This window comes from Oncorhynchus clarkii, chromosome 22, assembly GCF_045791955.1.
Source record: "Oncorhynchus clarkii lewisi isolate Uvic-CL-2024 chromosome 22, UVic_Ocla_1.0, whole genome shotgun sequence".
Classification (NCBI taxonomy): domain Eukaryota; kingdom Metazoa; phylum Chordata; class Actinopteri; order Salmoniformes; family Salmonidae; genus Oncorhynchus; species Oncorhynchus clarkii.
The window spans coordinates 36,715,911-36,739,999 of NC_092168.1; the positions used below are offsets into that span (position 1 = coordinate 36,715,911).

The following is a 24,089-nucleotide window of genomic DNA, read 5'->3' on the forward strand; positions in this document are numbered from 1 at the left end:
TATCATGTCATGCGAGTTCTTTGTTGGTTAGGTCATCACTTCAATGTGAAAGGTTTCAACAGCCAATTTAAACAAAACAAGGATAGAGTGATCTTCATAATGTGATATTTTTTGCTTTTGTCGTAGACTCAGTGCTCCACATGATAACGTGTGGAATAATGTCTCTCTGTTCTAAAAGAGCCTCACCTCATATACCTCGCTCCCTCCAAATGGCTTTATTGGCATGGGAAACATGTTTACATTGCCAAAGCAAAATTACTTTATCTTTCAGGGGCCAGTGGAACAATCTGACTCTCTCACCAAGTGACCCCCCCCACCACCTCTCAGCCCCCTCCCTAGCCCACATTCCCCCCTTTCACTACCTTACCCCCCCCCCCTCTGACTCTCACCCCTTCCCTTCCTAGTATCCGTCTCCTCTCTATCATCCAAAATAGGTTTTTAAAATCCTTTCCTCAAAGTTAGAGGGAACAAATGGTGGGATCATTACCGTACAGAGCCAGTTCTCATCGAATGGTTGGTAGATCATTACCGTACAGAGCCAGTTCTCATCAAATGGTGGGTAGATCATTACCGTACAGAGCCAGTTCTCATCGAATGGTTGGTAGATCATTACCGTACAGAGCCAGTTCTCATCGAATGGTGGGTAGATCATTACCGTACAGAGCCAGTTCTCATCGAATGGTTGGTAGATCATTACCGTACAGAGCCAGTTCTCATCGAATGGTTGGTAGATCATTACCGTACAGAGCCAGTTCTCATCGAATGGTTGGTAGATCATTACCGTACAGAGCCAGTTCTCATCGAATGGTTGGTAGATCATTACCGTACAGAGCCAGTTCTCATTGTGTTGATTTGCTGAATCTATTGTCTGCCTCCAGCACTTCTTTCTTCTCAGCTATAATGCTGATAGATTGTTTCATTTTAATCTATAGTGCAATTCCCTTGGTGAAGGGGAAACATCCATCGTCTGCACCACTACTACAAGCAGCTCAGCGGAAAGGGAAAAGTAGTGTGTGGTATAGTGAGGTATGTAAAACTGGGTTGTGTTCATTAGGAGTCATTGGAGCAAAACAATTTGCAACAGAAACCTAAAACAATGCTTCTTATTGGACAAGTCCAGCTCATCCTGCTCTGTTTCACTGTGTTTCCCCCCCGCTTTGTGCTACTGAACACAATTACTACTCTGTATAATTACCTTCCTTGCACCTGTAGTACCAGGTTATACCCATAGGAGTCCCATATAATTACCTTCCTTGTACCTGTAGTACCAGGTTATACCCATAGGAGTCCCGTATAATTACCTTCCTTGTACCTGTAGTACCAGGTTATACCCATAGGAGTCCTATATAATTACCTTCCTTGTACCTGTAGTACCAGGTTATACCCATAGGAGTCCAGGTGGCACGGGGTATTGGCACCTTCGGTACCAATCCACAGTGTGCTGTCTCTCCCATTACGACCCGGGAACCCAAACTGAGACCACACTACGTCCTGTAAGGCACACAATACAGTTCCAATTACTAACACTGTAATTATCAATCATAAAACATATATTCATGCAGTTGCTACAGTCTCATATCAATTCCTGCTGTCATCTAATCGAACATTTATATATATCTGTAATTTTATACAACACAATTCATATTCATGGTACAAATATGACAAACCATTCAAACATGACAACCTGCCATGAGCAGTTTCAATGTTATGGTATAGCAGCAATACATCCTCTGGAGGCAAACCTCCATTATCACAAGACACAGGTGAAAATGCAAACCCCATTCCCCATCTCATCGGTTGCTTAATAGGCAGTGTAATGATTGGCAACAAAGCCTGCGTCCCAAATGGCACCCTATTCCCTATATAGTGCACTACTTTTGACCAGACCCCTATGTGCCCTGGTCAAAATTTGTGCACTATATAGGAAATAGGGTGCCATTTGGGACAAACACTACTGTATAGGAAACAATATGTTTGTTGTCTGTAGGCTCTTTATCAAACCATTTGGTCTGTCAATCATTTTTCATGGAAAAAAGAAAATGTAAAAAAACTTGGATTCTGCCCAGCACCCAGGATAATGAACCCATTACCATATTCAGGCAACTGTAAATGATAGACTGTGCAATCTTCACTTTCAGCAACTTTTAAATGCCGCTATTCATCATGAAAAAAGGCCTCTGTCTGCCTGTCTCGAAGGCATGAATTTCAGCAGATCTGTCAAAAATGCAGGTCGCCCTATATGCATGTTTCATCATTGAAGGAAAATGAAAGAATGGAGTGGCCCGCTCGAACTAGAGTGAACTTTCAAGTCCTTTAGTGCCCAAGGACTAAAAAGAAAAAAGCTGCTGCCATTGAAATGTCCCACTGAAAATGTCTGTGCCATCACGACAGGATATCATTAAAAAGAGAGAGAAAATGTCTGTGCCATCACGACAGGATATCATTAAAAAGAGAGAGAAAATGTCTGTGCCATCACGACAGGATATCATTAAAAAGAGAGAGAAAATGCCTGCTAATGGCAAAACAGTTGTTTTATTTGAGTTACTATATCATTGTAGGCTTAGTTAGCTTCTGTTTTGCCGATGTAGCAAAGGAATTTATTAAAGATGACTTTCATGCATCTGTTTGAGATGAACAATTGTGTATTTTATTGTCAGGGTGTGGGAGTCACTTTCATTTTAGATCAGTCTATTGATAAATTAAAAATTCAAGTCATTACTTGATAATCATCTATTATTCTAGCGCTTTTAAAAAAAATCCATGCATTTTTTTTCAATATAAATCCTGACCTGAACTGACTGAGTTTAAAGCCCATTGGTGTGTCAGTGCTTTGAACAAAACAGAGCAGCCCATGTGTTACAATTACTTTAATTGAGCAGAGCGGTGCCAGATCTAGGTGAACACTCCATAGAACTAGTCCCATGGCCTGAATCTGTCTAGCGCTAAACAAATCTAATTTTATTAGTCACATGCGCCGAATACAACAGGTGTAGACCATACAGTGAAATGCTTACTTACGAGCCCCTAACCGACAATGTAGTTAAAAAAAATAGGAATAAGAAATAAGTATCAAGTAATTAAAGAGCAGCAGTAAAATAACAATAGCTATATGTACGGGGGGTACCAGTACAGAGTCAATGTGCGGGGGCACCGGTTAGTCAAGGTAATATGTAGTTATTAAAGTGACTATGCATGTATGATAACAGCAGAGAGTAGCAGCGGCATAAAAGGGGGGAGGCAATGCAAATAGTCTGGGTAGCCATTTGATTAGATGTTCATTTGTGAGTGCTCTCCTCAGTTGCCCTCAAAGTTAGCCATCATTCATGGCAATCATAAAACAAGTGATTGACAACGGTCACGACTTCTTCCGAAGTCGATGCCACTCCTTGTTCTGGTGGTGCTCGGCGGTCGACTAGGCCTCATTGATCCATTTTTCATTTTCCATTGATTTTGTCTTGTCTTCCTACACACCTGGTTTCAATCCCATTCATTACCTGTATTGAACCCTCTGTTTCCCATAATGTCTTTGGCAGGTGAGCGCCTCTACCAACTGAGGCAGGAGAAGAGGAGAACCCAGGAGTTTGCACTGGAGTTTAGGACCCTGGCTGCCGGAGCTGGATGGAGCAACCGGGCCTTAATCAATCATTACTACTGTAGTCTACGTGAGGATGTCCGTCGGGAGCTGGCTTGCAGAGACACCACCCTCACCTTCGACAAGCTGGTGGACCTGTCCATCCGGCTGGACAACCTGCTGGCTACTCGCGGACTTCCAGATCGGGGTCTGGTTGTTCCATCCTCCCGCAAACCCTCTCCGATACCTATGGAGCTGGGAGGTGCGATGCACAGGGAGAACGGAGGGGGTTCCCGCTCGTGCACCATATGTGGCCACAGAGGTCACACTACTGGTCGGTGCCGGGTTGGTTCCTCTGGGTATCGAGGCGACACCCCAGGTGAGTAGGCACCATTCTCATCCAGGGCCCTCTGTTGCACATATGTTTGTCTCCCCCGTGTTCCCAGCATAAGGCACTAGTAGATTCAGGCACGGCTGGGAATTTCATTAATAAAGGATTAGCTCATAGTTTAGGGATTCCCATTGTTCCTGTAAATATGCCTTTCCCTATGCCTTTCATGCCTTAGATAGTCGACCATTAGAGTCAGGGTTTATCAGGGAGGCCACCGCTCCTTTGAGTATGGTAACGCAGGGGGTCACAGGGAAAATATTAGTATTTTTCTTATTGATTCTCCTGCGTATTCTGTGGTGCTGGGCCTACCCTGGTTAGCTTGTCATAACCCTACTGTTTCGTGGCCACAGAGGGCTCTCACGGGGTGGTCGCGAGAGTGTTCAGGTAGGTGTTTAGGGGTTTCCGCTGGTGCTACTATGGTGGAAAGTCCAGACCAGGTCTCCACAGTGCGCATCCCCCCCAGAATATGCCGATTTGGCTACAGAAGGCGACTCAATTACCACCCCATCGACGTGGGGATTGTGCGATAGATCTCCTGGTAGACGCTGCACTTCCCAGGAGTCACGTGTATCCCCTGTCGCAAGCAGAGCCGGTGGCTAGGGAGACATATGTCTCTGAATCCCTGCATCAGGGGTACATTCAGCCCTCCATTTCTCCCATCTCCTCGAGTTTCTTTTTTTGTGAAGGATGGAGGTTTGCGCCCGTGCATTGATTATCGAGGTCTCAATAAAATCACGGCTCTGTATAGTTACGCTACCTCTTATCACTATGGCGATTGAGTCAATGCACGGGGCGCGCTTTTTCACTAAACCGGATCTCAGGAGTGAGTACAATCTGGTGCGTATTTGGAAGGGAGACGAGTGGAAGACGGCATTTAGTACCGGCTCAGGGCATTATGAGTACCTAGTCATGCCGTATGGGTTGATGAATGCTCCATCATTCTTCCAGTCATTTGTGGACGAGATTTTCAGAGGCCTGCACGGGCAGGGTGTAGTGGTGTATATCGACGACATTCGGATATACTCCGCTACATGAGCCGAGCATGTGTCCCTGGTGCGCAAAGTGCTTGGTCGCCAGTTGAAGCATGACCTGTACGTCAAGGCTAAGAAATGCTTGTTCTTCCAACAGTCCGTCTCCTTCCTGGGGCATCGGATTTCCACGTCAGGGGTGGAGATGGAGAGTGTCCGCATTGCAGCCGTGCGTAATTGGCCGACTCCCACCATGGTAAAGGAGGTGCAGCGATTCTTAGGGTTTGCCAACTACTACCAGAGATTTATCCGGGGTTTTGGTCAGGTTGCTGCTCCCATTACCTCACTGCTAAAGGGGGCCCCGGTGTGCTTGCAGTGGTCAGCTGAGGCGAACAGGGCTTTTAGGCACCTGAAAGCTCTGTTTACCTCGGTTCCTGTGTTGGCTCATCCGGATCCCTCTTTGCAGTTCATAGTGGAGGTAGAAGCATCCAAAGCTGGGATAGGAGCAATGCTCTCTCAGCGCTCGGGTATGCCACTGAAGCTCCACCCCTGTGCCTTCTTTTCGAAGAAGCTCAGCCCGGTGGAGTGAAACTATGATGTGGGGGACAGGGAGCTGTTGGCTGCTGTCAGGGCCTTGAAGGCTTGAGGGGGCTAAACACCCTTTTCTCATCTGGACTGACCATCGCAATCTGGAGTACATCCGGGAGGCAAGGTGGGCCATGTTTTTCACCTGTTTTGTGTTTTACCCTCTCTTACAGACCAGGCTCCCAGAACGTGAAGGCAGACGCACTGTCCCGACTGTATGACACAGAGGAGCGGTCCATGGATCCCACTCCCATACTCCCAGCCTCTTGTTTGGTGGCTCCGGTAGTGTGGGAGCTGGACGCGGACATTGAGCGGGCATCACGTGCAGAGCCCTCTCCCCCTCAGTGTCCTGACGCCCAGTCTGTACGTTCTGTCTGTTGTCTACAACCGACTGATCTATTGGGCCCACACCCTCCTCTGGTCATCCTGGGATAGGTCGGACGGTGCGCTGTCTTGATGGGAGGTAATGGTGGCCCACTTTAGCTAAGGACGTGAGGATTTATGTTTCCTCCTGCTCAGTGTGCGCCCAGAGCAAGGCTCCTAGACACCTGCCCAGAGGTAAGTTACAAACCTTACCCGTTCCACAATGGCCGTGGTCACATCTGTCAGTGAATTTCTTAACTTCTTGAGTGTAGGGGGCAGGATTTTCTTTTTTGGCTAAAAAACGTACCCATTTCAAACTGCCTATTTCTCAGGCCCAGAAACCAGAATATACATATAATTGTCAGATTAGGATAGAAAACACTAAAGTTTCCAAAACGGTCAAAATATTGTCTGTGAGTATAACAGAACTGATATTGCAGGCGAAAACCCGAGGAAAATCAAACCAGGAAGTGGCTTCTATTTTGAAAGCTCCATGTTCCATAGCCCGCCTTCGCTCCATTTAAATGGATATCAACCAGATTCCTTTTCCTATCGCTTCCTCAAGGTGTCAACAGTCTTTAGACATGGTTTCAGGACTTTATTTTGAGAAATGAGCGAGAAAGATAACATTGCGTCAGGGGATAGCTGGGTGTTGGCATTAGTTTTGCTTGCGCAACAGAGTGGGGCAGTCATGGTCTTTCCCTCTCCTATTGAAAAAGTGACAGTCCCGGTTGATATACTATCGATTATATATTTTAAAAACAACCTGAGGATTGATTATAAAAAACATTTGACATGTTTCTGTGGACATTACGGATACTATTTGGAATTTTCGTCTGCGATGTCGTGATCGCTCACGCCTGTGGATTTCTGAACATAACGCTCCAAACAAATGGAGGTATTTTGGATATAAAAATAATCTTTATGGAACAAAATGAACATTTATTGTGTAACTGTGAGTCTCGTGAGTGAAAACATCCGAAGATCAAAGGTAAGCAATTTAATCTATTGCTTTTCTGACTTTCGTGACCAATCTACTTGGCTGCTAGGTGTTTGTAATATTTTGTCTACTGAGAGAGATGTTCTTACATAAACGCTTGTTATGCTTTCGCCTAAAAGCTGTATTGAAATCTGACACGCCAGGTGCATTAACAACAAGCTAAGCTGTGTTTTGCTATATTGCACTTGTGATTTCATGAAAATTAAATATGTTTAGTAATTTAATTTGAATTTGGCGCGCTGAAATTCAGCGGATGTTGATGAAAATGATCCCGCTAACGGGATGGGTGCGTCAAGAACTGATCTTCCACCTTCACAGGGTAACACCACGATCCTGGTCGTTGTGGATCGTTTTTCTAAATCCTGTCGTCTCCCTTTGCCCGGTCTCCCTACGGCCTTACAAACTGCTGAGGCTCTGTTTACACACGTCTTCCGGCATTATGGGGTGCCTGAGGATATTGTGTCTGATCGGGGTCCCCAGCTCACGTCAAAGGTCTGGAAGGCGTTCATGGAACATCTGGAGGTCTCGGTCAGCCTTACCTCAGGTTTTCACCCCGAGAGTAATGGGCAGGTGGAGAGTTAGCCAGGATGTAGGTAGGTTTCTGCGGTCTTATTGCCAGGACCGGCCAGAGGAGTGGGCGAAATTCGTGCCCTGGGCCCAGAACTCACTACGCCACTCCTCCACTAACCTTTCTCCCTTTCAATGTGTATTAGGGTATCAGATGGCTCCATGGAATCAGACCGAGGCTCCTGCGGTGGACAATTGGTTCCGGCGTGCGGAGGAAACCTGCGAGGCCGCCCACGTCCACCTTCAGCGCTCCATACTGCGCCAGAAAGTTGGCGCAGACCGTCACCGCAGTGAGGCCCTGGTGTTTGCACCAGGGGACAGGGTCTGGCTCTCGACCCGAAACCTGCCCCTCCGGAAACTGGGTCCGCGGTTTGTGGGGCCGTCTTCTGCCGAAGTCGATGCCTCTCCTTGTTCGGTGGTGCTCGGCGGTCGACGTCAACCGGTCTTCTAGCCATCATTGATCCATTTTTCATTTTCCATTGATTTTGTCTTGTCTTTCTACACACCTGGTTTCAATCCCATTCATTACCTGTATTGAATCCTCTGTTTCCCATCATATCTTTGTCAGAGATTGTTTCTTGTTTCAGTTTCGTGTTTGTATTTGGTGCGCGACGGGTCCTCGTACCCAATTTGTTTCATTTGTATTTATGGTTTTGGAGTTATGTTTTATTAAATTACCCAATTTACCGAGTTTATTCTCCTGCGCCTGACTTCCCTGCCACCTATACACACGTTTGTGACAACAAGAAATGCCTACAATTCAATGTAAGAAATCACAGGCACAGACAAATTGCAGGATGACAACTTGCAATCCAACACAACATAAATATTCTGCGGTTGGTGTTTTTTGTAAGGATTTAAGTGACCATTGTGCTTTTAGGATTACTAAGGTTCCAAAGATAAACCCACGTTTTATTCGTAAGAGAAATTTGAAGTGTTTTAATGAGCAGGCTTTCTTTCATGATTTGTTTTATTTTGAATTGGAGCAAGATTGAGTTTATCCCTGATGTGGAAACTGCCTGAATTCTTTCATGATGGTTTTTTCAAAATAGTAAATAAACATGCCCCATTCCGCAGGTTCAGGGTTAAAGGGCGGGATAATCCATGGTTTTCTTCTGAGATGTCTTGTATTATACACGACCGTAATCTAGCCTGGGCTAAAGCAAGGAAATCATGTTCTGATGCTGATTGGCTTATTTTTAGGCAGTTACGAAACAAGTGTTATTTTCTTCTCAGGAAGGCCAAGTCTGAATATTTTATGTCTGTTACCACTGATAACCTGAATGACCTTAGAAAGTTTTGGAAGGCAAAGTCTATGTCTGGTAATGTTAATGAATTACCGTCATGTGTTTTTGAAGGACTCTGTTGCTATATCTGACAAAACAGAAATGCTGAATTGTTTCAATGAGCACTTTGTATCATCTGGTAGGCTGTTTGATTCAGTGTCATCTGTCTCTGTACAACCCTGTGTGGATGAACCAGTGAGAGCTGGTCAAACTTTTAGCTTTTTGCCATTCTCAGTGTAGGTGATACAGTACATAACGCCCTGAAATCCTTAGATCAGAGAAAGCCTGCAGGTCCTGATCTTTTGGATCCCTGCTTTTTAAATGTGGCAGCTGATTTCATAGCTGAACCACTTACATATCTGTTCAATCTAACCCTGGAATGTAATGAAATTCCAAATATCTGGATATCAGCATTTGTCCTACTGCTTTTAAAAGGGGGAGATCCAACTCTTAAATAATTGTAGGCCAATCTCAAAGCTGTCACCCCTGGTGAAAATACTTGAAACTCTTGTAAGTGAACAGCTAAAATAGTTTTTACTTACTAACTCTATTTTGTCAAATGTACCAATCAGGCTTCAGGAAGAAGCATAGCACAATTACAGCAGCCATGAAGGTTTTAAATTATATCACTGAAACCCTTGACAAAAAACAGCACTGTGTCTCACTTTTTGTTGATCTCTCTAAGGCTTTTGATACAGTTGATCATGCTATACTAAGGCAGAGATTGTCGAGTGTAGGTCTTTCGGGCATGCAGTTGCATGGTTTGCTAACTATCTGTCTGATAGAACTCAGTGCACTCAATTTGATGGGCTTATGTCTGTTAAATTGTCTGTCTTGAGCCCCAAGGCTCTGTACTTGGTCCTCTCTTATTCACTATTTATATAAATAATTTAGACAAATGTCCAAAATGCACAACTTCATTTTTATGCTGATGATACTGTTATTTACTGTTGTGCCTCGTCTCTTACAAAAGCTTTCCAGAACATGCAAACTGCTTTTTATACTGTTCAACATACCTTGTGTCAATTGAAGCTTATCCTCAATACAGACTAAAGTAATGGTGTTTTCTAATGCAAGACATAGACCTCTGAACCTTTCACCTATTACTACCTGTCAGGGCAAGGAGATTGAGGTTGTAACCTCATATAAATATCTTGGAATTTTAATTGATGACGGCCTCTCTTTTAAATTGCATATTTAACAATTTACAAAAAAAATTGAAGCTGAAATTGGGATTTTATTTTAGGAATAAGGCCCGTTTTTCTTTTGAAGCCAGGAGGCTAATATCAGCTACATTTATGCCTTTACTAGACTATGGGGATATTTTATATATGAATGCTTCCGCTCAGTGTTTGAGATCAATTGACACTCTTTACCATGGCACTATGAGATTTATTTTAAACTGCAAAACCCTTACGCACCACTGCACTTTGTAAACCAGGGTTGGCTGGCCTTCTCTAGTCACTCGTAGGCTCAGTCACTGGTATACTTTTATTTACATTTTGGGTATACTACCTTTTTATTTGGGCATTTTTATTGTTCAGATATGTGGTGGGTACTCTCTTCGGTCATGATGACCGTCTCAAGCTAATATTTTTTTATGTTCACAGCTTTCTCTGTGCACTACTGTATCAGTTCTGCCCCACATTTTGATGTAATTAAGACATTAAGACGGTTCCAAATGTCTGAACTGAATTTGGGAAAAGGGCTTTTATATACTCTGCGCCATCGTCTTGGAACGCCTTACAAAATACTTTTAAACTGGAAGAATTTGTCCCGATTGGGGTTTTTAAATCACTGATGAAGGATTTTGAGGCTGATTCCCTGACCTGTCAATGTTTTTAATTTTGTTATACTCTTGTGATTTCAAAGGTTTTTACTAGATTTCTTGTAGTTTTTCATGTCGGTCTGTCATTTTTGTAATGACTTGGTGCTGCCTATCTTGGCCAGGACACTCTTGAAAAAGAGATTTTAAATCTCAATGAGCCCTTCCTGGATAAATAAAGGTTAAATAAAATACAAAAATATAAAAAATGTTTTTTGTTTGTTTCCTTGATTATAGGATAAAGGTGCACTGTGTAGCATCCCTGTGTAGCACTGTGTAGGCCGTCATTGTAAATAAGAATTTGTTAACTGACTTGCCTAGTTAAATAAAGGTTAAAAAAAAGATGGTGTCATAACGTATCATTAATGTGACGACTGCTATTCATCGAATAATTAACGGTTTATAATTACGTGATTAAAATAATCGGGTAATCATTGACTCAGTAACCTGGGGCACCATGGGAAAAGTTTGTTTAATGAGTTTCCGTTTCCCAAATTAACTCAGAATATCCGCATATGGATTTTACAACTTTCACTAATGAATTAATTTCCTCTACAGTCTCATCCTGAATGTCGCATAATTCGTAAATCTGCACAAACCCGGGTCTCACTAAATCCTCCCGTACCACACCAATTGAGTTGATTATTTATTTACTCACAAGCTAAATGATAATGTAAAGATACACAAGCATACAGTCCAGGCTATTGATTAGAACGTAGTACAATGAAACAGGTCCCTAGCAGACCAACACAATTTGACACGTGTTACACAAGATGGGGATTTAGAAAGAAAGAAAGCTTTGTTTGCCGAGTTCCGCTTAGTGAGCGATGGTCGGCCGACGTCCCGTTCTCAGGGTGGTCACTACTTCGGTCGCGGGTGTAAGTCTCTGATTGTCCACCAGATGTCACAAATGTCCTTTTTCTTAGTAGTTGGTTTCCTTACCCTCGTTCTGTAAGAGGGGTCTTCTGAAGACGGCTAATCAGCCATGAAGATGGATCACCACTTTATTTTAAGAATGTGAAATGTCAGAATAATAGTACAGAGAATGATGTATTTTAGATTTTATGTCTCTCATCACATTCCCAGTGGGTCAGAGGTTTACCTACACTCAATTAGTATTTGGTAGCATTGCCTTTAAATGAATTTCTAAGTTAAACTTAGTGAGAGATGTTCAGCCAACACACTGTTCTCAAACGTTTCGGGTAGCTTTCAACAAGCTTCCCACAATAAATTGGGTGAATTTTGGCCCATTCCTCCTGACAGAGCTGGTGTAAGTTTGAGTTTATTTGATTTATACAGGGACAGTGCACATTAATCAAAGTTTCAGTAAAAGTGACGGTTTTTGCCAGCCGGCTAATTTTCAACCGCAGTCCCTGGGCAGGTTATTAAAAACAATTACAATATAGACAATCATTGAGCAGTGAGTACACGCAGAGCAACACAGGACAAGCAAGACATAGCATACAGACAGAGCAACATAGGACAAGCAAGACGTAGCATACAGACAGAGCAATATAGAACAAAAAGCAGCAAGGCAAAATTCATAAAAGCAACAAAGTGTTTCCACACCTCACAAGCTACAGACAACAGACATAACTGAGTCAGGTTTATAGGCCTCCTTGCTCGCACACACTTTTTCAGTTCTGCCCACAAATGTTCTATAGGATTGAGGTCAGGGCTTTGTGATGGCCACTCCAATACATTGACTTTGTTGTCCTTAAGCCATTTTGCCACAACTTTGGAAGTATGCTTGGGGTCATTATCCATTTGAAAGACCCATTTGCGACCAAGCTTAAACTTCCTGACTGATGTCTTGAGATGTTGCTTCAATATATCCACATAATTTTACCTCCCCATGATGTCATCTATTTTTTTTAAATGCACCAGTCCCTCCTGCAGCAAAGCCCCCCCACAACATGATGTTGCCACCCCCGTGCTTTTTCCTCCAGACATAACAATGGTCATTATGGCCAAATAGTTATATTTTTATTTTATCAGACCAGAGGATATTTCTCCAAAAAGTACAATCTTTGTCCCCATGTGCAGTTGCAAACCATTGTCTGGCTGGTGGTTTTGAAGCAGTGGTTTCGGAGGACGCATGGCTTTCGACCTTCGTCTCTCCCGAGCCCGTACGGGAGTTGTAGCGATGAGACAAGATAGTAACTACGAACAATTGGATACCACAAAATTGGGGAGAAAAGTAAAGTAAATAAAAAATGAAAATAATAATAATGTTCCAACTGGAGAATTCCTGTGTCTGTAGAAAAGCAATGGAACTTGGATGGAGCAAGTTAACTTTCACATGACCGCGCGTCACGAGCTCGTGGCAATCTGCCAGACACCTGGCTCAATCCACTCATTCGCCTCCACTTCACAGTAGAAGCCTCAAACAAAGTTCTAAAGACTGTTGACATCTAGTGGAAGCCTTAGGAAGTGCAACATGACCAATATCCCACTGTATCTTCAATAGGGAATGAGTTGAAAAACGACCAACCTCAGATTTCCCACTTCCTGGTTGGATTGTTCTCAGGTTTTCGCCTGCCATATGAGTTCTGTTATACTCACAGACATCATTCAAACAGTTTTAGAAACGTCAGAGTGTGTTCTATCCAAATATACTATTTATATGCATTTGTTAGCTTTTATGGCTGAGTAGCAGGTAGTTTACTCTGGGCACCTTATTCATCCAAGCTACTCAATTCTGCCCCCCCAGTCACCAAGAAGTTATCTCACATGTTTTATACCCCCGGGGCAAAAAGGGGCGTTTCTGTCTTCATGGCAAGTTCTCTGGGGTGTATCTAGTTACGAAGCAAGGTATCACAATGTACTTTGATCTCGATAGACAACTAAAATTCACAGTTCATCTTTACAAAAACATGCTCTATGATCTATATATTTTCTACACAAACGCACAGTAAGTAAACATCATGTACATATTATGAAAGCTCTTCAAGTTAATGTTTTCATTATAATGTTGTCTTAACTTTTAGTTACAAAAATGACATTGATTTTCATATTCCATCTATCGTTGTTACCACCAATTTGGCTGTTAAAATATATTGTCCCAAAGTCCATTTAATGCATGTTACCATTCTGAGGTAGATTCTCCATAGACCCACCATACATTCTAATCCTCCACACTGAGAGGACAATGGATTTGTCTACTGCCTTATGATTTACAATGAGCATGAGGTGTCATACCCCCCCCATCAATCTCTCTCCCCCTCTGTAGGACTGTGATCCACTGTAAACTGACCCGAACAGGCCAGTCATGACAAGTGTGTGTGTGTCAAACAGAGAGTGTGTTACCTCAAACATGGAGGGCTTTTCTTGAAGCAGCAGTGCAATGTATTTGTAGTCTGCATAGGCCCAGTACAGAGAGAGGGGGTAGTTTGAGAAACACCCCACATCTTCTGCACCAGTCTGACCCTCTGTCCAGGACTGAAACTCCTCCAGTTTGGCCTCCACATATGAGCATTGAGTCTCAAAAAGAGGTGCTTTGACATTAACAAAAGATAGAGGGACAGTTGGAAAGAGAGAGAAAGCCAAAGAGAGTGATAGAAAAGAGACAATGAAAGACAGACAGAGGAGAGAGAGAGAGAGAGAGAGAGACAATCATGATAACATGTAATGCGCTTCAATAAACTATTAAATCAATAAATTCCATGTCTAAACAACATTTTTAATCAAAAGACTATTATAAAGACTTGTATTTTATTTACACCCTGATTTCAATCATCTAGGCCTATTCTCTATTGGCTTCTCAATTTGATTTAGTCTGGTTGAACAATGTTTCAGTACCACGTGGCGGTATTAAAATGTATAATCAACCATGTTAAATTATACCTTGTCTGCTGTTGTAACAAATTATGTAGCTGTAATTGATTTAGCAGTCAAATTACCCCAGCTCCATATTATTGGAGGATACCGTCTCTATTGTTGCCCTTGAAATAAATGATCTCTTTAACATAGGCTACTGAAGGCTGGCAGACTAAGGGCAATATTTATGTTACCAAATGTACAAAGCAACTTTTATGGAGCTTTATTTAAGACCATATCCAACTGCAAAACTTGCCAGAGACGACTGGAGGAAGCTTGAGGTCAACTGTTCTGCAGCTGAACAATGACTAATAGGCCATTAACAATGGCTTGAAAACATTGGGAAGGCACAATATATCACCACCAAAGCAGAACTAAACTAAACATGGGCATACATTTGCAGTTTTCTACCATATTTTATTTGACCTTTATGAACGTAAATTGTTATATACAACAGTAAACAACAAGGTCTTTGGTCCCAAAGAGGCAACTTATCAAGGAGAAATATTAACAACAACATAGCCATGCAGGATGCATATCACAGTGCTCAATGGCTGACTGCACTTCAATTATGATGACTGGTGGAGTAGAATATCTTCATGACAATGCCTAAAAAGTTTAGTGTACATTGCCTAAAGTTGTTAGTCTCAGAAGCTGAGGTGATGCAAAGTACTCTGAAACACAATCAAAACTAACTGCAAATGCATCCAACAAGTTTGTAGAGTCAAAAGCTTGATGTAAAGCACTGCATGCTAGGAATATGGGACCAAATACTAACATTTTGACTACTTTATTTATAAGAATTTTTAGGAGTGGCAATCATTTTGACCCCTACCTTTGAGAAAAAAAGTATTACTTGTTAAACAGTATTACTTGTTGGACGCGGTGTTAACAAACCTCCAGACAAGCTTCAATGCCATACAACTCTCCTTCCGTGGCCTCCAACTGCTCTTAAATGCAAGTAAAACTAAATGCATGCTCTTCAACCGATCCCTGCCCGCACATCTAGCATCACTACTCTGGACGGTTCTGACTTAGAATATGTGAACAACTACAAATACCTAGGTGTCTGGGTAGACTGTAAACTCTCCTTCCAGACTCATATTAAGCATTTCCGATCCAAAATTAAATCTAGCTTCCTATTTCGCAACAAAGCATCTTTCACTCATGCTGCCAAACATACCCTCGTAAAACTGACTATCCTACCAATTCTTGACTTTGGCGATGTCATTTACAAAATAGCCTCAAACACTTTACTCAGCAAATTGGATGTGGTCTATCACAGTGCCATTCGTCTTGTCACCAAAGCCCCATATACTACCCACCACTGTGACCTGTATGCTCTCGTTGGCTGGCCCTCGCTACATATTCGTCGCCAAACACACTGGTTCCAGGTCATCGATAAGTCTTTGCTCGGTAAAGCCCCACCTTATCTCAGCTCACTTGTCAGCATAGCAGCACCAACCCGTAGCACGCGCTCCAGCAGGTATATTACACTGGTCATCCCCAAAGCCAACTCCTCATTTGGCCACCTTTCCTTCCAGTTCTCTGCTGCCAATGAATGGAACTAATTGAAAAAAAAATCAATGAAGCTGGAGTCACTAACTTTAAGCATTAGCTGTCAGAGCAGCATACCGATCATTGCACCTGTACACAGGCCATCTGTAAATAGCCCACCTAACTACTGCATCCCCATATTGTTATTTATTTTTTGCTCCTTTGTACCCCAGTATCTCTACTTGCACATTCATCTTCTGCACATCTATCACTCCAGTGTTTAATTGCTAAATTGTAATTATTTTGCCACTATGGCCTAGTTATTGCCTGACCCCCCTAATCTTACTTCATTTGCACACACTGTATATAGACTTTTCATTTGTTTACTCCATGTGTAACTCTGTGTTGTTGTTTGTGTCGCACTGCTTTGCTTTATCTTGGCCAGGTCGCAGTTGTAAATGAGAACAACTGTTCTCAACTAGCCTACCTGGTTAAATAAAGGTGGAAAAAATCTGAGCAATTGTATTAGTATAAATAACGTAATTCCCAACTTTTTGGAGGCATACGATAAAGCCCAGTATTTTAATTATTTATTTTACACAGTCATTATTGCTGATCTTCAACAAGGGTGTCAATAATTTCAGACCCCACAGTACATACGGAAAGTACTCAGACCTCTTGACGTTTTCCACATTGGTTACGTTACAGCCTTATTCTAAAATAGACGGAGAAGAAAAATCCCCTCATCAATCTACACACAATACTCCATAATGACGAAGTGAAAACAGGTTTTTAGAATTTGTTGCAGATGTATAAAAAATTAATAACTTATTTACATTAGTATTTAGACCCTTTGCTATGAGACTCCAAATTGAGCTCAGGTGCATCCTGTTTCCATTGATAATCCTTCAGATGTTTCAACAACTTGATTGGAGTCCACCTGTGGTCAATTCAATTGAATGGACATGATTTGGGAAGGCACACATCTATCTATATAAGGTCCCACGGTTGACAGTGCATGTCAGAGCAAAAACCAAGTTATGAGGTCGAAGGAATTGTCCGTAGAGCTCCAAGACAGGATTGTGTCGAGGCACAGATCTGGGGAGGGTAACCAAAAATGTCTGCAGCATTGAAGGTCCCCAAGACCACAGTAGCCTCCATCGTTCTTAAATGGAAGAAGTTTGGAACCACCAAGACTCTTCCTAGAGCTGGCTGCCCGGCCAAACTGAGCAATCGGGAGAGTACTCAGGATCGTGGGAAAGATGAACAAAGCAAAGTACAGAGAGATCCTTGATGAAAACCTGCTCCAGACTGCTCAGGACCTCAGACTGGGGCAAAGGATCACCTTCCAACAGTACAACGACCCTAAGCACACAGCCAAAACAATGCAAGAGGGGCTTCGGGACAAGTCTCTGAATGTCCTTGAGTGGCCCAGCCAGAGCCCAGACTTGAACCTGATCGAACATCTCTGGAGAGACCTGAAAACAGCTGTGCAGCAACACTCCCCTTTCAATCTGACAGAGCTAGAGAGGATCTGCAGAGAAGAATGGGAGAAACTCCCCAAATACAGGTGAGCCAAGCTTGTAGTGTCATACCAAACATGCATAGGGGGTAGGGGCTGCATGACGTGCATAGGGGGTAGGGGTTGGAGTTGTTTCTGCACTGGCCGTTCTCTTACTCTTTTCATGCTGTCTCCTTCCCATTCTGAACCGGACAGCCTTCCCTCCAAGGCATCGTGACAGGTGGTCTACAGTCCAGAGGAGCACTGGCCAATCACAGGTAATGTTGAGGAAGACGGCAGGCCTCTGGAGAGATCCCAGGATCCTCTGGATCTCTTCTGGGCTAAAGGGCTTGGGGGTCATCTTCAGGCTCAGCTATAACAGATAAACAGGGTCAGGAGAGGTTAATTAATACAATTATTATTCGCTAGTTGCCCAAATTCTATGTGATTTGTGTCTGACACACTTGTTGCCACATAGCCAATATTTTAATGAAAGGCAACATGAGGAACGTTCTGATTGCCTGTCATCTGCATCATCAGATCTTAAAGGTACAATACAATGGATGCTGAATGCCGATTGGTTAAAACCGCATTCCATCCAGTGTCTATTTCATAAATTACCACATGCTTAATCTATGACACTAAAAATGCAGATTTACTCTGTTCCATCTGACTGCACAATCCACTGTCATCAGCACAGCCAGGCAATTTATAAACTTGATCTCCACTATAAAAAGCATCTAGACATTATCTCACATTTCTTTTAGACATTTTGTTTAACAGCGGAGATTTGTATAAACCTGGCTGACTGTCTTGCTGACATTTGAAACATTGTTCTGATATTTCAATTTGATCTCCAGATGTCCCATAGTAATGAACGTGTCGGAAGTCGAGATGAGACAGGCAGACAGCTTTTCTCAGCCAGTCGAAATCATGAATCAGCATAATTTGTATTGATGTGTACAAAGAACTATAAATAGAAAACATGTAAAACTAAATTAAGTGCAACTAGTTTGCCGCCTTTCCAGCTTCAGTTTGAAGTGATTGTGTTAGCTGTGTTGTTGGCTAGCTCCTCTGAACAAAAGTTTCCTGACGAGAGAGAACATGTTCTATGCAAGGTGAAATCGTGCATCATTAGTTCATTGTTATGGATGTATCAAATCAAAATGGTATTTGTCACATGTGCCGAATACAACAGGTAGACCTTACCGTGAAATGCTTACTTACAAGCCATTAACCAACAATGCAGTTAATTTTTTTAAATTGATTTTTAAATTTCACCTTTATTTAACCAGGTAGGCCAGTTGAGAACCAGTTCTCATATACAACTGCGACCTGGCCAAGTTAAAGTAAAGCAGTATGACACAAACAACAACAGAGTTACAAATGGAATAAACAAACGTACGGTCAATAACACAATAGGGGGAAAAAAGTCTATGTTCAGTGTGTGGAAATGGCGTGAGGTAAGGCAATAATTATAAGCCATAGTAGCGACGTAATTACAATTTAGCAAATTAACACGATTGATAGATGAGCAGATGATGTGCAAGTAGAAATACTGGTGTGAAAAAGCGCAAACAAGTAAATAAAAACAATATGGTGATAAGGTTAGATTGGATGGGGAATTTACAGATGGGCTGTGTACAGCTGCAGCGATCGGTAAGCTGCTCAGATACAGTGCCTTGCGAAAGTATTCGGCCCCCTTGAACTTTGCGACCTTTTGCCACATTTCAGGCTTCAAACATAAAGATATAAAACTGTATTTTTTTGTGAAGAATCAACAACAAGTGGGACACAATCATGAAGTGGAACGACATTTATTGGATATTTCAAACTTTTTTAACAAATCAAAAACTGAAAAATTGGGCGTGCAAAATTATTCAGCCCCTTTACTTTCAGTGCAGCAAACTCTCTCCAGAAGTTCAGTGAGGATCTCTGAATGATCCAATGTTGACCTAAATGACTAATGATGATAAATACAATCCACCTGTGTGTAATCAAGTCTCCGTATAAATGCACCTGCACTGTGATAGTCTCAGAGGTCCGTTAAAAGCGCAGAGAGCATCATGAAGAACAAGGAACACACCAGGCAGGTCCGAGATACTGTTGTGAAGAAGTTTAAAGCCGGATTTGGATAAAAAAAGATTTCCCAAGCTTTAAACATCCCAAGGAGCACTGTGCAAGCAATAATATTGAAATGGAAGGAGTATCAGACCACTGCAAATCTACCAAGACCTGGCCGTCCCTCTAAACTTTCAGCTCATACAAGGAGAAGACTGATCAGAGATGCAGCCAAGAGGCCCATGATCACTCTGGATGAACTGCAGAGATCTACAGCTGAGGTGGGAGACTCTGTCCATAGGACAACAATCAGTCGTATATTGCACAAATCTGGCCTTTATGGAAGAGTGGCAAGAAGAAAGCCATTTCTTAAAGATATCCATAAAAAGTGTTGTTTAAAGTTTGCCACAAGCCACCTGGGAGACACACCAAATGTGGAAGAAGGTGCTCTGGTCAGATGAAACCAAAATTGAACATTTTGGCAACAATGCAAAACGTTATGTTTGGCGTAAAAGCAACACAGCTGAACACACCATCCCCACTGTCAAACATGGTGGTGGCAGCATCATGGTTTGGGCCTGCTTTTCTTCAGCAGGGACAGGGAAGATGGTTAAAATTGATGGGAAGATGGATGGAGCCAAATACAGGACCATTCTGGAAGAAAACCTGATGGAGTCTGCAAAAGACCTGAGACTGGGACGGAGATTTCAACAAGACAATGATCCAAAACATAAAGCAAAATCTACAATGGAATGGTTAAAAAAATAAACATATCCAGGTGTTAGAATGGCCAAGTCAAAGTCCAGACCTGAATCCAATCGAGAATCTGTGGAAAGAACTGAAAACTGCTGTTCACAAATGCTCTCCATCCAACCTCACTGAGCTCAAGCTGTTTTGCAAGGAGGAATGGGAAAACATTTCAGTCTCTCGATGTGCAAAACTGATAGAGACATACCCCAAGCGACTTACAGCTGTAATCGCAGCAAAAGGTGGCGCTACAAAGTATTAACTTAAGGGGGCTGAATAATTTTGCACGCCCAATTTTTCAGTTTTTGATTTGTTAAACAAGTTTGAAATATCCAATAAATGTCGTTCCACTTCATGATTGTGTCCCACTTGTTGTTGATTCTTCACAAAAAAATACAGTTTTATATCTTTATGTTTGAAGCCTGAAATGTGGCAAAAGGTCGCAAAGTAGCTGATGTTTAAAGTTAGTGAGGGAGATGCGTCTCCAACTTCAGCAATTTTTGCAATTCTTTCCAGTCATTGGCAGCAGAGAACTGGAAGGAAAGGTGGCCAAAGGAGGTGTTGGCTTTGGGGATGACCAGTGAGATATACCTGCTGGAGTGCGTGCTATGGGTGGGTGTTATCGTGACAAGTGAGCTGAGATAAGGCGGAGCTTTACCTAGCAAAGACTTAGATGACCTGGAGCCAGTGGGTCTGGCGACAAATATGTAGTGAGGGCCAGCCGACGAGAGCATACAGGTCACAGTGGTGGGTAGTATATGGGGATTTGGTGACAAAACGGATGGCACTGTGAGACTGCATCCAATTTGCTGAGTAGAGTGTTGGAGACTATTTTGTAAATGACATCGCCGAAGTTGAGGATCGGTAGGATAGTCAGTTTTATGAGGGTATGTTTGGCGGCATGCGTGAAGGAGGCTTTGTTGCGAAATAGGAAGCCTTATTCTAGATTTAATTTTGGAATGGAGATGTTTAATATGAGTCTGGAAGGAGAGTTTACAGTCTAGCCAGACACTTAGGTATTTGTAGTTGTCCACATACTATACAGTGGGGCAAAAAAGTATTTAGTCAGACACCAATTGTGCAAGTTCTCCCACTTAAAAAGATGAGAGGCCTGTCATTTTCATAATAGGTACACTTCACCTATGACAGACAAAATGAGAAAAAAAATCCAGAAAAATCACATTGTAGGATTTTAAATGAATTTATTTGCAAATTATGGTGGAAAATAAGTATTTGGTCAATAACAAAAGTTTATCTCAATACTTTGTTATATACCCTTTGTTGGTAATGACAGAGGTCAAACGTTTTCTGTAAGCCTTCACAAGGTTTTCACACACTGTTGCTGGTATTTTGGCCCATTCCTCCATGCAGATCTCCTCTAGAGCAGAGATGTTTTGGGGCTGTTGCTGGGCAACACAGACTTTCAACTCCCTCCAAAGATTTCCTATGGGGTTGAGATCTGGAGACTGGCTAGGCCACTCCAGGATCTTGAAATGCTTCTTACGACGCCACTCCTTCGTTTCCCGGGCGGTGTGTTTGGGATCATTGTCATGCTGAAAGACCCAGCCACGTTTCATCTTCAATGCCCTTGCTGATGGAAGGAGGTTTTCACTCAATCTCACGATACATGGCCCCATTCATTCTTTCCTTTACACGGATCAGTCGTCCTGGTCCCTTTGCTGAAAAACAGCCCCAAAGCATGATGTTTCCACCCCCATGCTTCACAGTAGGTATGGTGTTCTTTGGATGCAACTCAGCATTCTTTGTCCTCCAAACACAACGAGTTGAGTTTTTACAAAAAAGTTATATTTTGGTTTCATCTGACCATATGACATTCTCCCAATCTTCTTCTGGATCATCCAAATGCTCTCTAGCAAACTTCAGACTGGCCTGGACATGTACTGGCTTAAGCAGCACGTCTGGCACTGCAGGATTGCGTGGAGCCCCAGATCGAGGGAGATTATCAGTCGTCTTGTATGTCTTCCATTTCCTAATAATTGCTCCCACTGTTGATTTCTTCAAACCAAGCTGCTTACCTATTGCAGATTCAGTCTTCCCAGCCTGGTGCAGGTCTACAATTTTGTTTCTGGTGTCCTTTGACAGCTCTTTGGTCTTGGCCATAGTGGAGTTTGGAGTGTGACTGTTTGAGGTTGTGGACAGGTGTCTTTTATACTGATAAGTTCAAACAGGTGCCATTAATACAGGTAACGAGTGGAGGACAGAGGAGCCTCTTAAAGAAGAAGTTACAGGTCTGTGAGAGCCAGAAATGTTGCTTGTTTCACTTTAGAAAGGCAGGGCAGGGTGGATGTAGGTCTGTAACAGTTTGGGTCTAGTGTCACCCCCTTTGAAGAGGGGGATGACCACAGCAGCTTACCAATCTTTAGGGATCTCGGACGATACAAAAAAGAGGTTGAACAGACTGGTATTACAGGTTGCAACAATGACTGCGGATAATTTTTAGAGAGGGTCCAGATTTTGTAGACCAGCTGATTTGTACAGGTCCAGGTTTTGCAGTTCTTTCAGAACATTTGGTATCTGGATTTGGGTGAAGGAGAAGCTGAGGAGGTTTGGGCAAGTAGCTGCAGGGGGTGCGGAGCTGTTGGCAGGGTTGGGGTAGCCAGGAGGAAAGCATGGCAAGCCGTAGAGAAATGCTTATTGAAATTCGATTATCGTGGATTTATCGTTGGTGACAGTGTTTCCTAGCCTCAGTGCAGTGGGCAGCTGGGAGGAGGTGCTCTTATTCTCCATGGACTTTACAGTATCCCAAAACTTTTTGGAGTTAGAGCTACAGGATTCAAATTTCTGTTTGAAAAAGCTAGCCTTTGCTTTACTGACTGTGTATTGGTTCCTGATTTCCCTGACAAGTTGCATATCGTGGGGACTATTCAACGCTAGTGCAGTCCTCCACCGGATGTTTTTGTGCTGGTAGAGGGCAGTCAGGTCTGGAGTGAACCAAGGGCTATATCTGTTCTTAGTTCTACATTTTTTGAAAGGGGCATGCTTATTTAAGATGGTGAGGAAATTACTTAAAGAACGACCAGGCATCCTCTACCGACGGGATGAGGTCAATATCCTTCCAGGATACCCGGGCCAGGTAGATTAGAAAGACCTGCTCGCTGAAGTGTTTTAGGGAGCATTTGACCGAGATGAGGAGTGGTCATTTGACCGCAGACCCATTACGGATGCAGGCAATGAGGCAGTGATCGCTGAGATCCTGGTTGAAGACAGCAGAGTGTATTTGGAGGGCAGGTTGGTTAGGATGATATTTATGAGGGTGCCTGTGTTTATGGATTTGGGGTTGTACCTGGTAGGTTCATTGATAATTTGTGTGTCCAGTGCACAGCTGGGGGTAGAAGGTGGTCTATAGCAAGCGGCAACGGTGAGAGACTTGTTTCTGGAAAGGCAGATTTTTAAAAGTAGAAGCTCAAATTATTTGGGCACAGACCTGGGTAGTAAGACTTAACTCTGCAGGCCATCTCTGCAGTAGATTGCAACTTCGCCCACTTTGGCAGTTCTATTTTTTTGGAAAATGTTATAGTTAGGGATGGAAATTTCAGGGTTTTTGGTGGCCTTTCTAAGTCAGGATTCAGACACTGCTAGGACATCCGGGTTGGCAGAGTGTGCTAAAGCAGTGAATAAAACAAACTTAGGGAGGAGGCTTCAATTGTTAACATGCATGAAAACAAGGCTTTTACGGTTACAGAAGTCAACAAATGAGAGCGCCTGTGGAATGGGAGTGGAGCTAGGCACTGCAGGGCCTGGATTAACCTCTACATCACCAGAGGAACAGAGGAGGAGTAGGATAAGGGTACGGCTAAAGGTTATAAGAACTGGCCGTCTAGTAAGTTCGGAACAGAGAGGAAAAGGAACAGGTTTCTGGGCGAGGTAGAATAGATTCAAGGCATAAT

The 24,089-nt window shown here is 42.8% G+C and overlaps 1 protein-coding gene across 6 annotated transcripts in view; it reads right to left on the reverse strand.

The window, feature by feature from the left end:
* Positions 1 to 24,089, reverse strand: part of LOC139380838 (HSPB1-associated protein 1 homolog) — a 39,661-nt gene that overhangs the window by 8,321 nt on the left and 7,251 nt on the right. For 5 of the 6 annotated variants that reach the window (XM_071123935.1, XM_071123931.1, XM_071123933.1 and 2 more), the window contains exons 2-4: positions 17,551 to 17,746; positions 13,866 to 14,053; positions 1,355 to 1,491 (exon numbers count right to left, since the gene is read on the reverse strand). In XM_071123935.1, coding sequence (XP_070980036.1) covers positions 1,355 to 1,491; positions 13,866 to 14,053; positions 17,551 to 17,734 — 509 coding nt within the window. In that variant the 5' untranslated portion in view covers positions 17,735 to 17,746. Of the gene's footprint in view, positions 1 to 1,354; positions 1,492 to 13,865; positions 14,054 to 17,550; positions 17,747 to 23,485; positions 23,568 to 24,089 lie in introns of those variants that run through there. The other variant, XM_071123934.1, reaches the window with a different exon arrangement.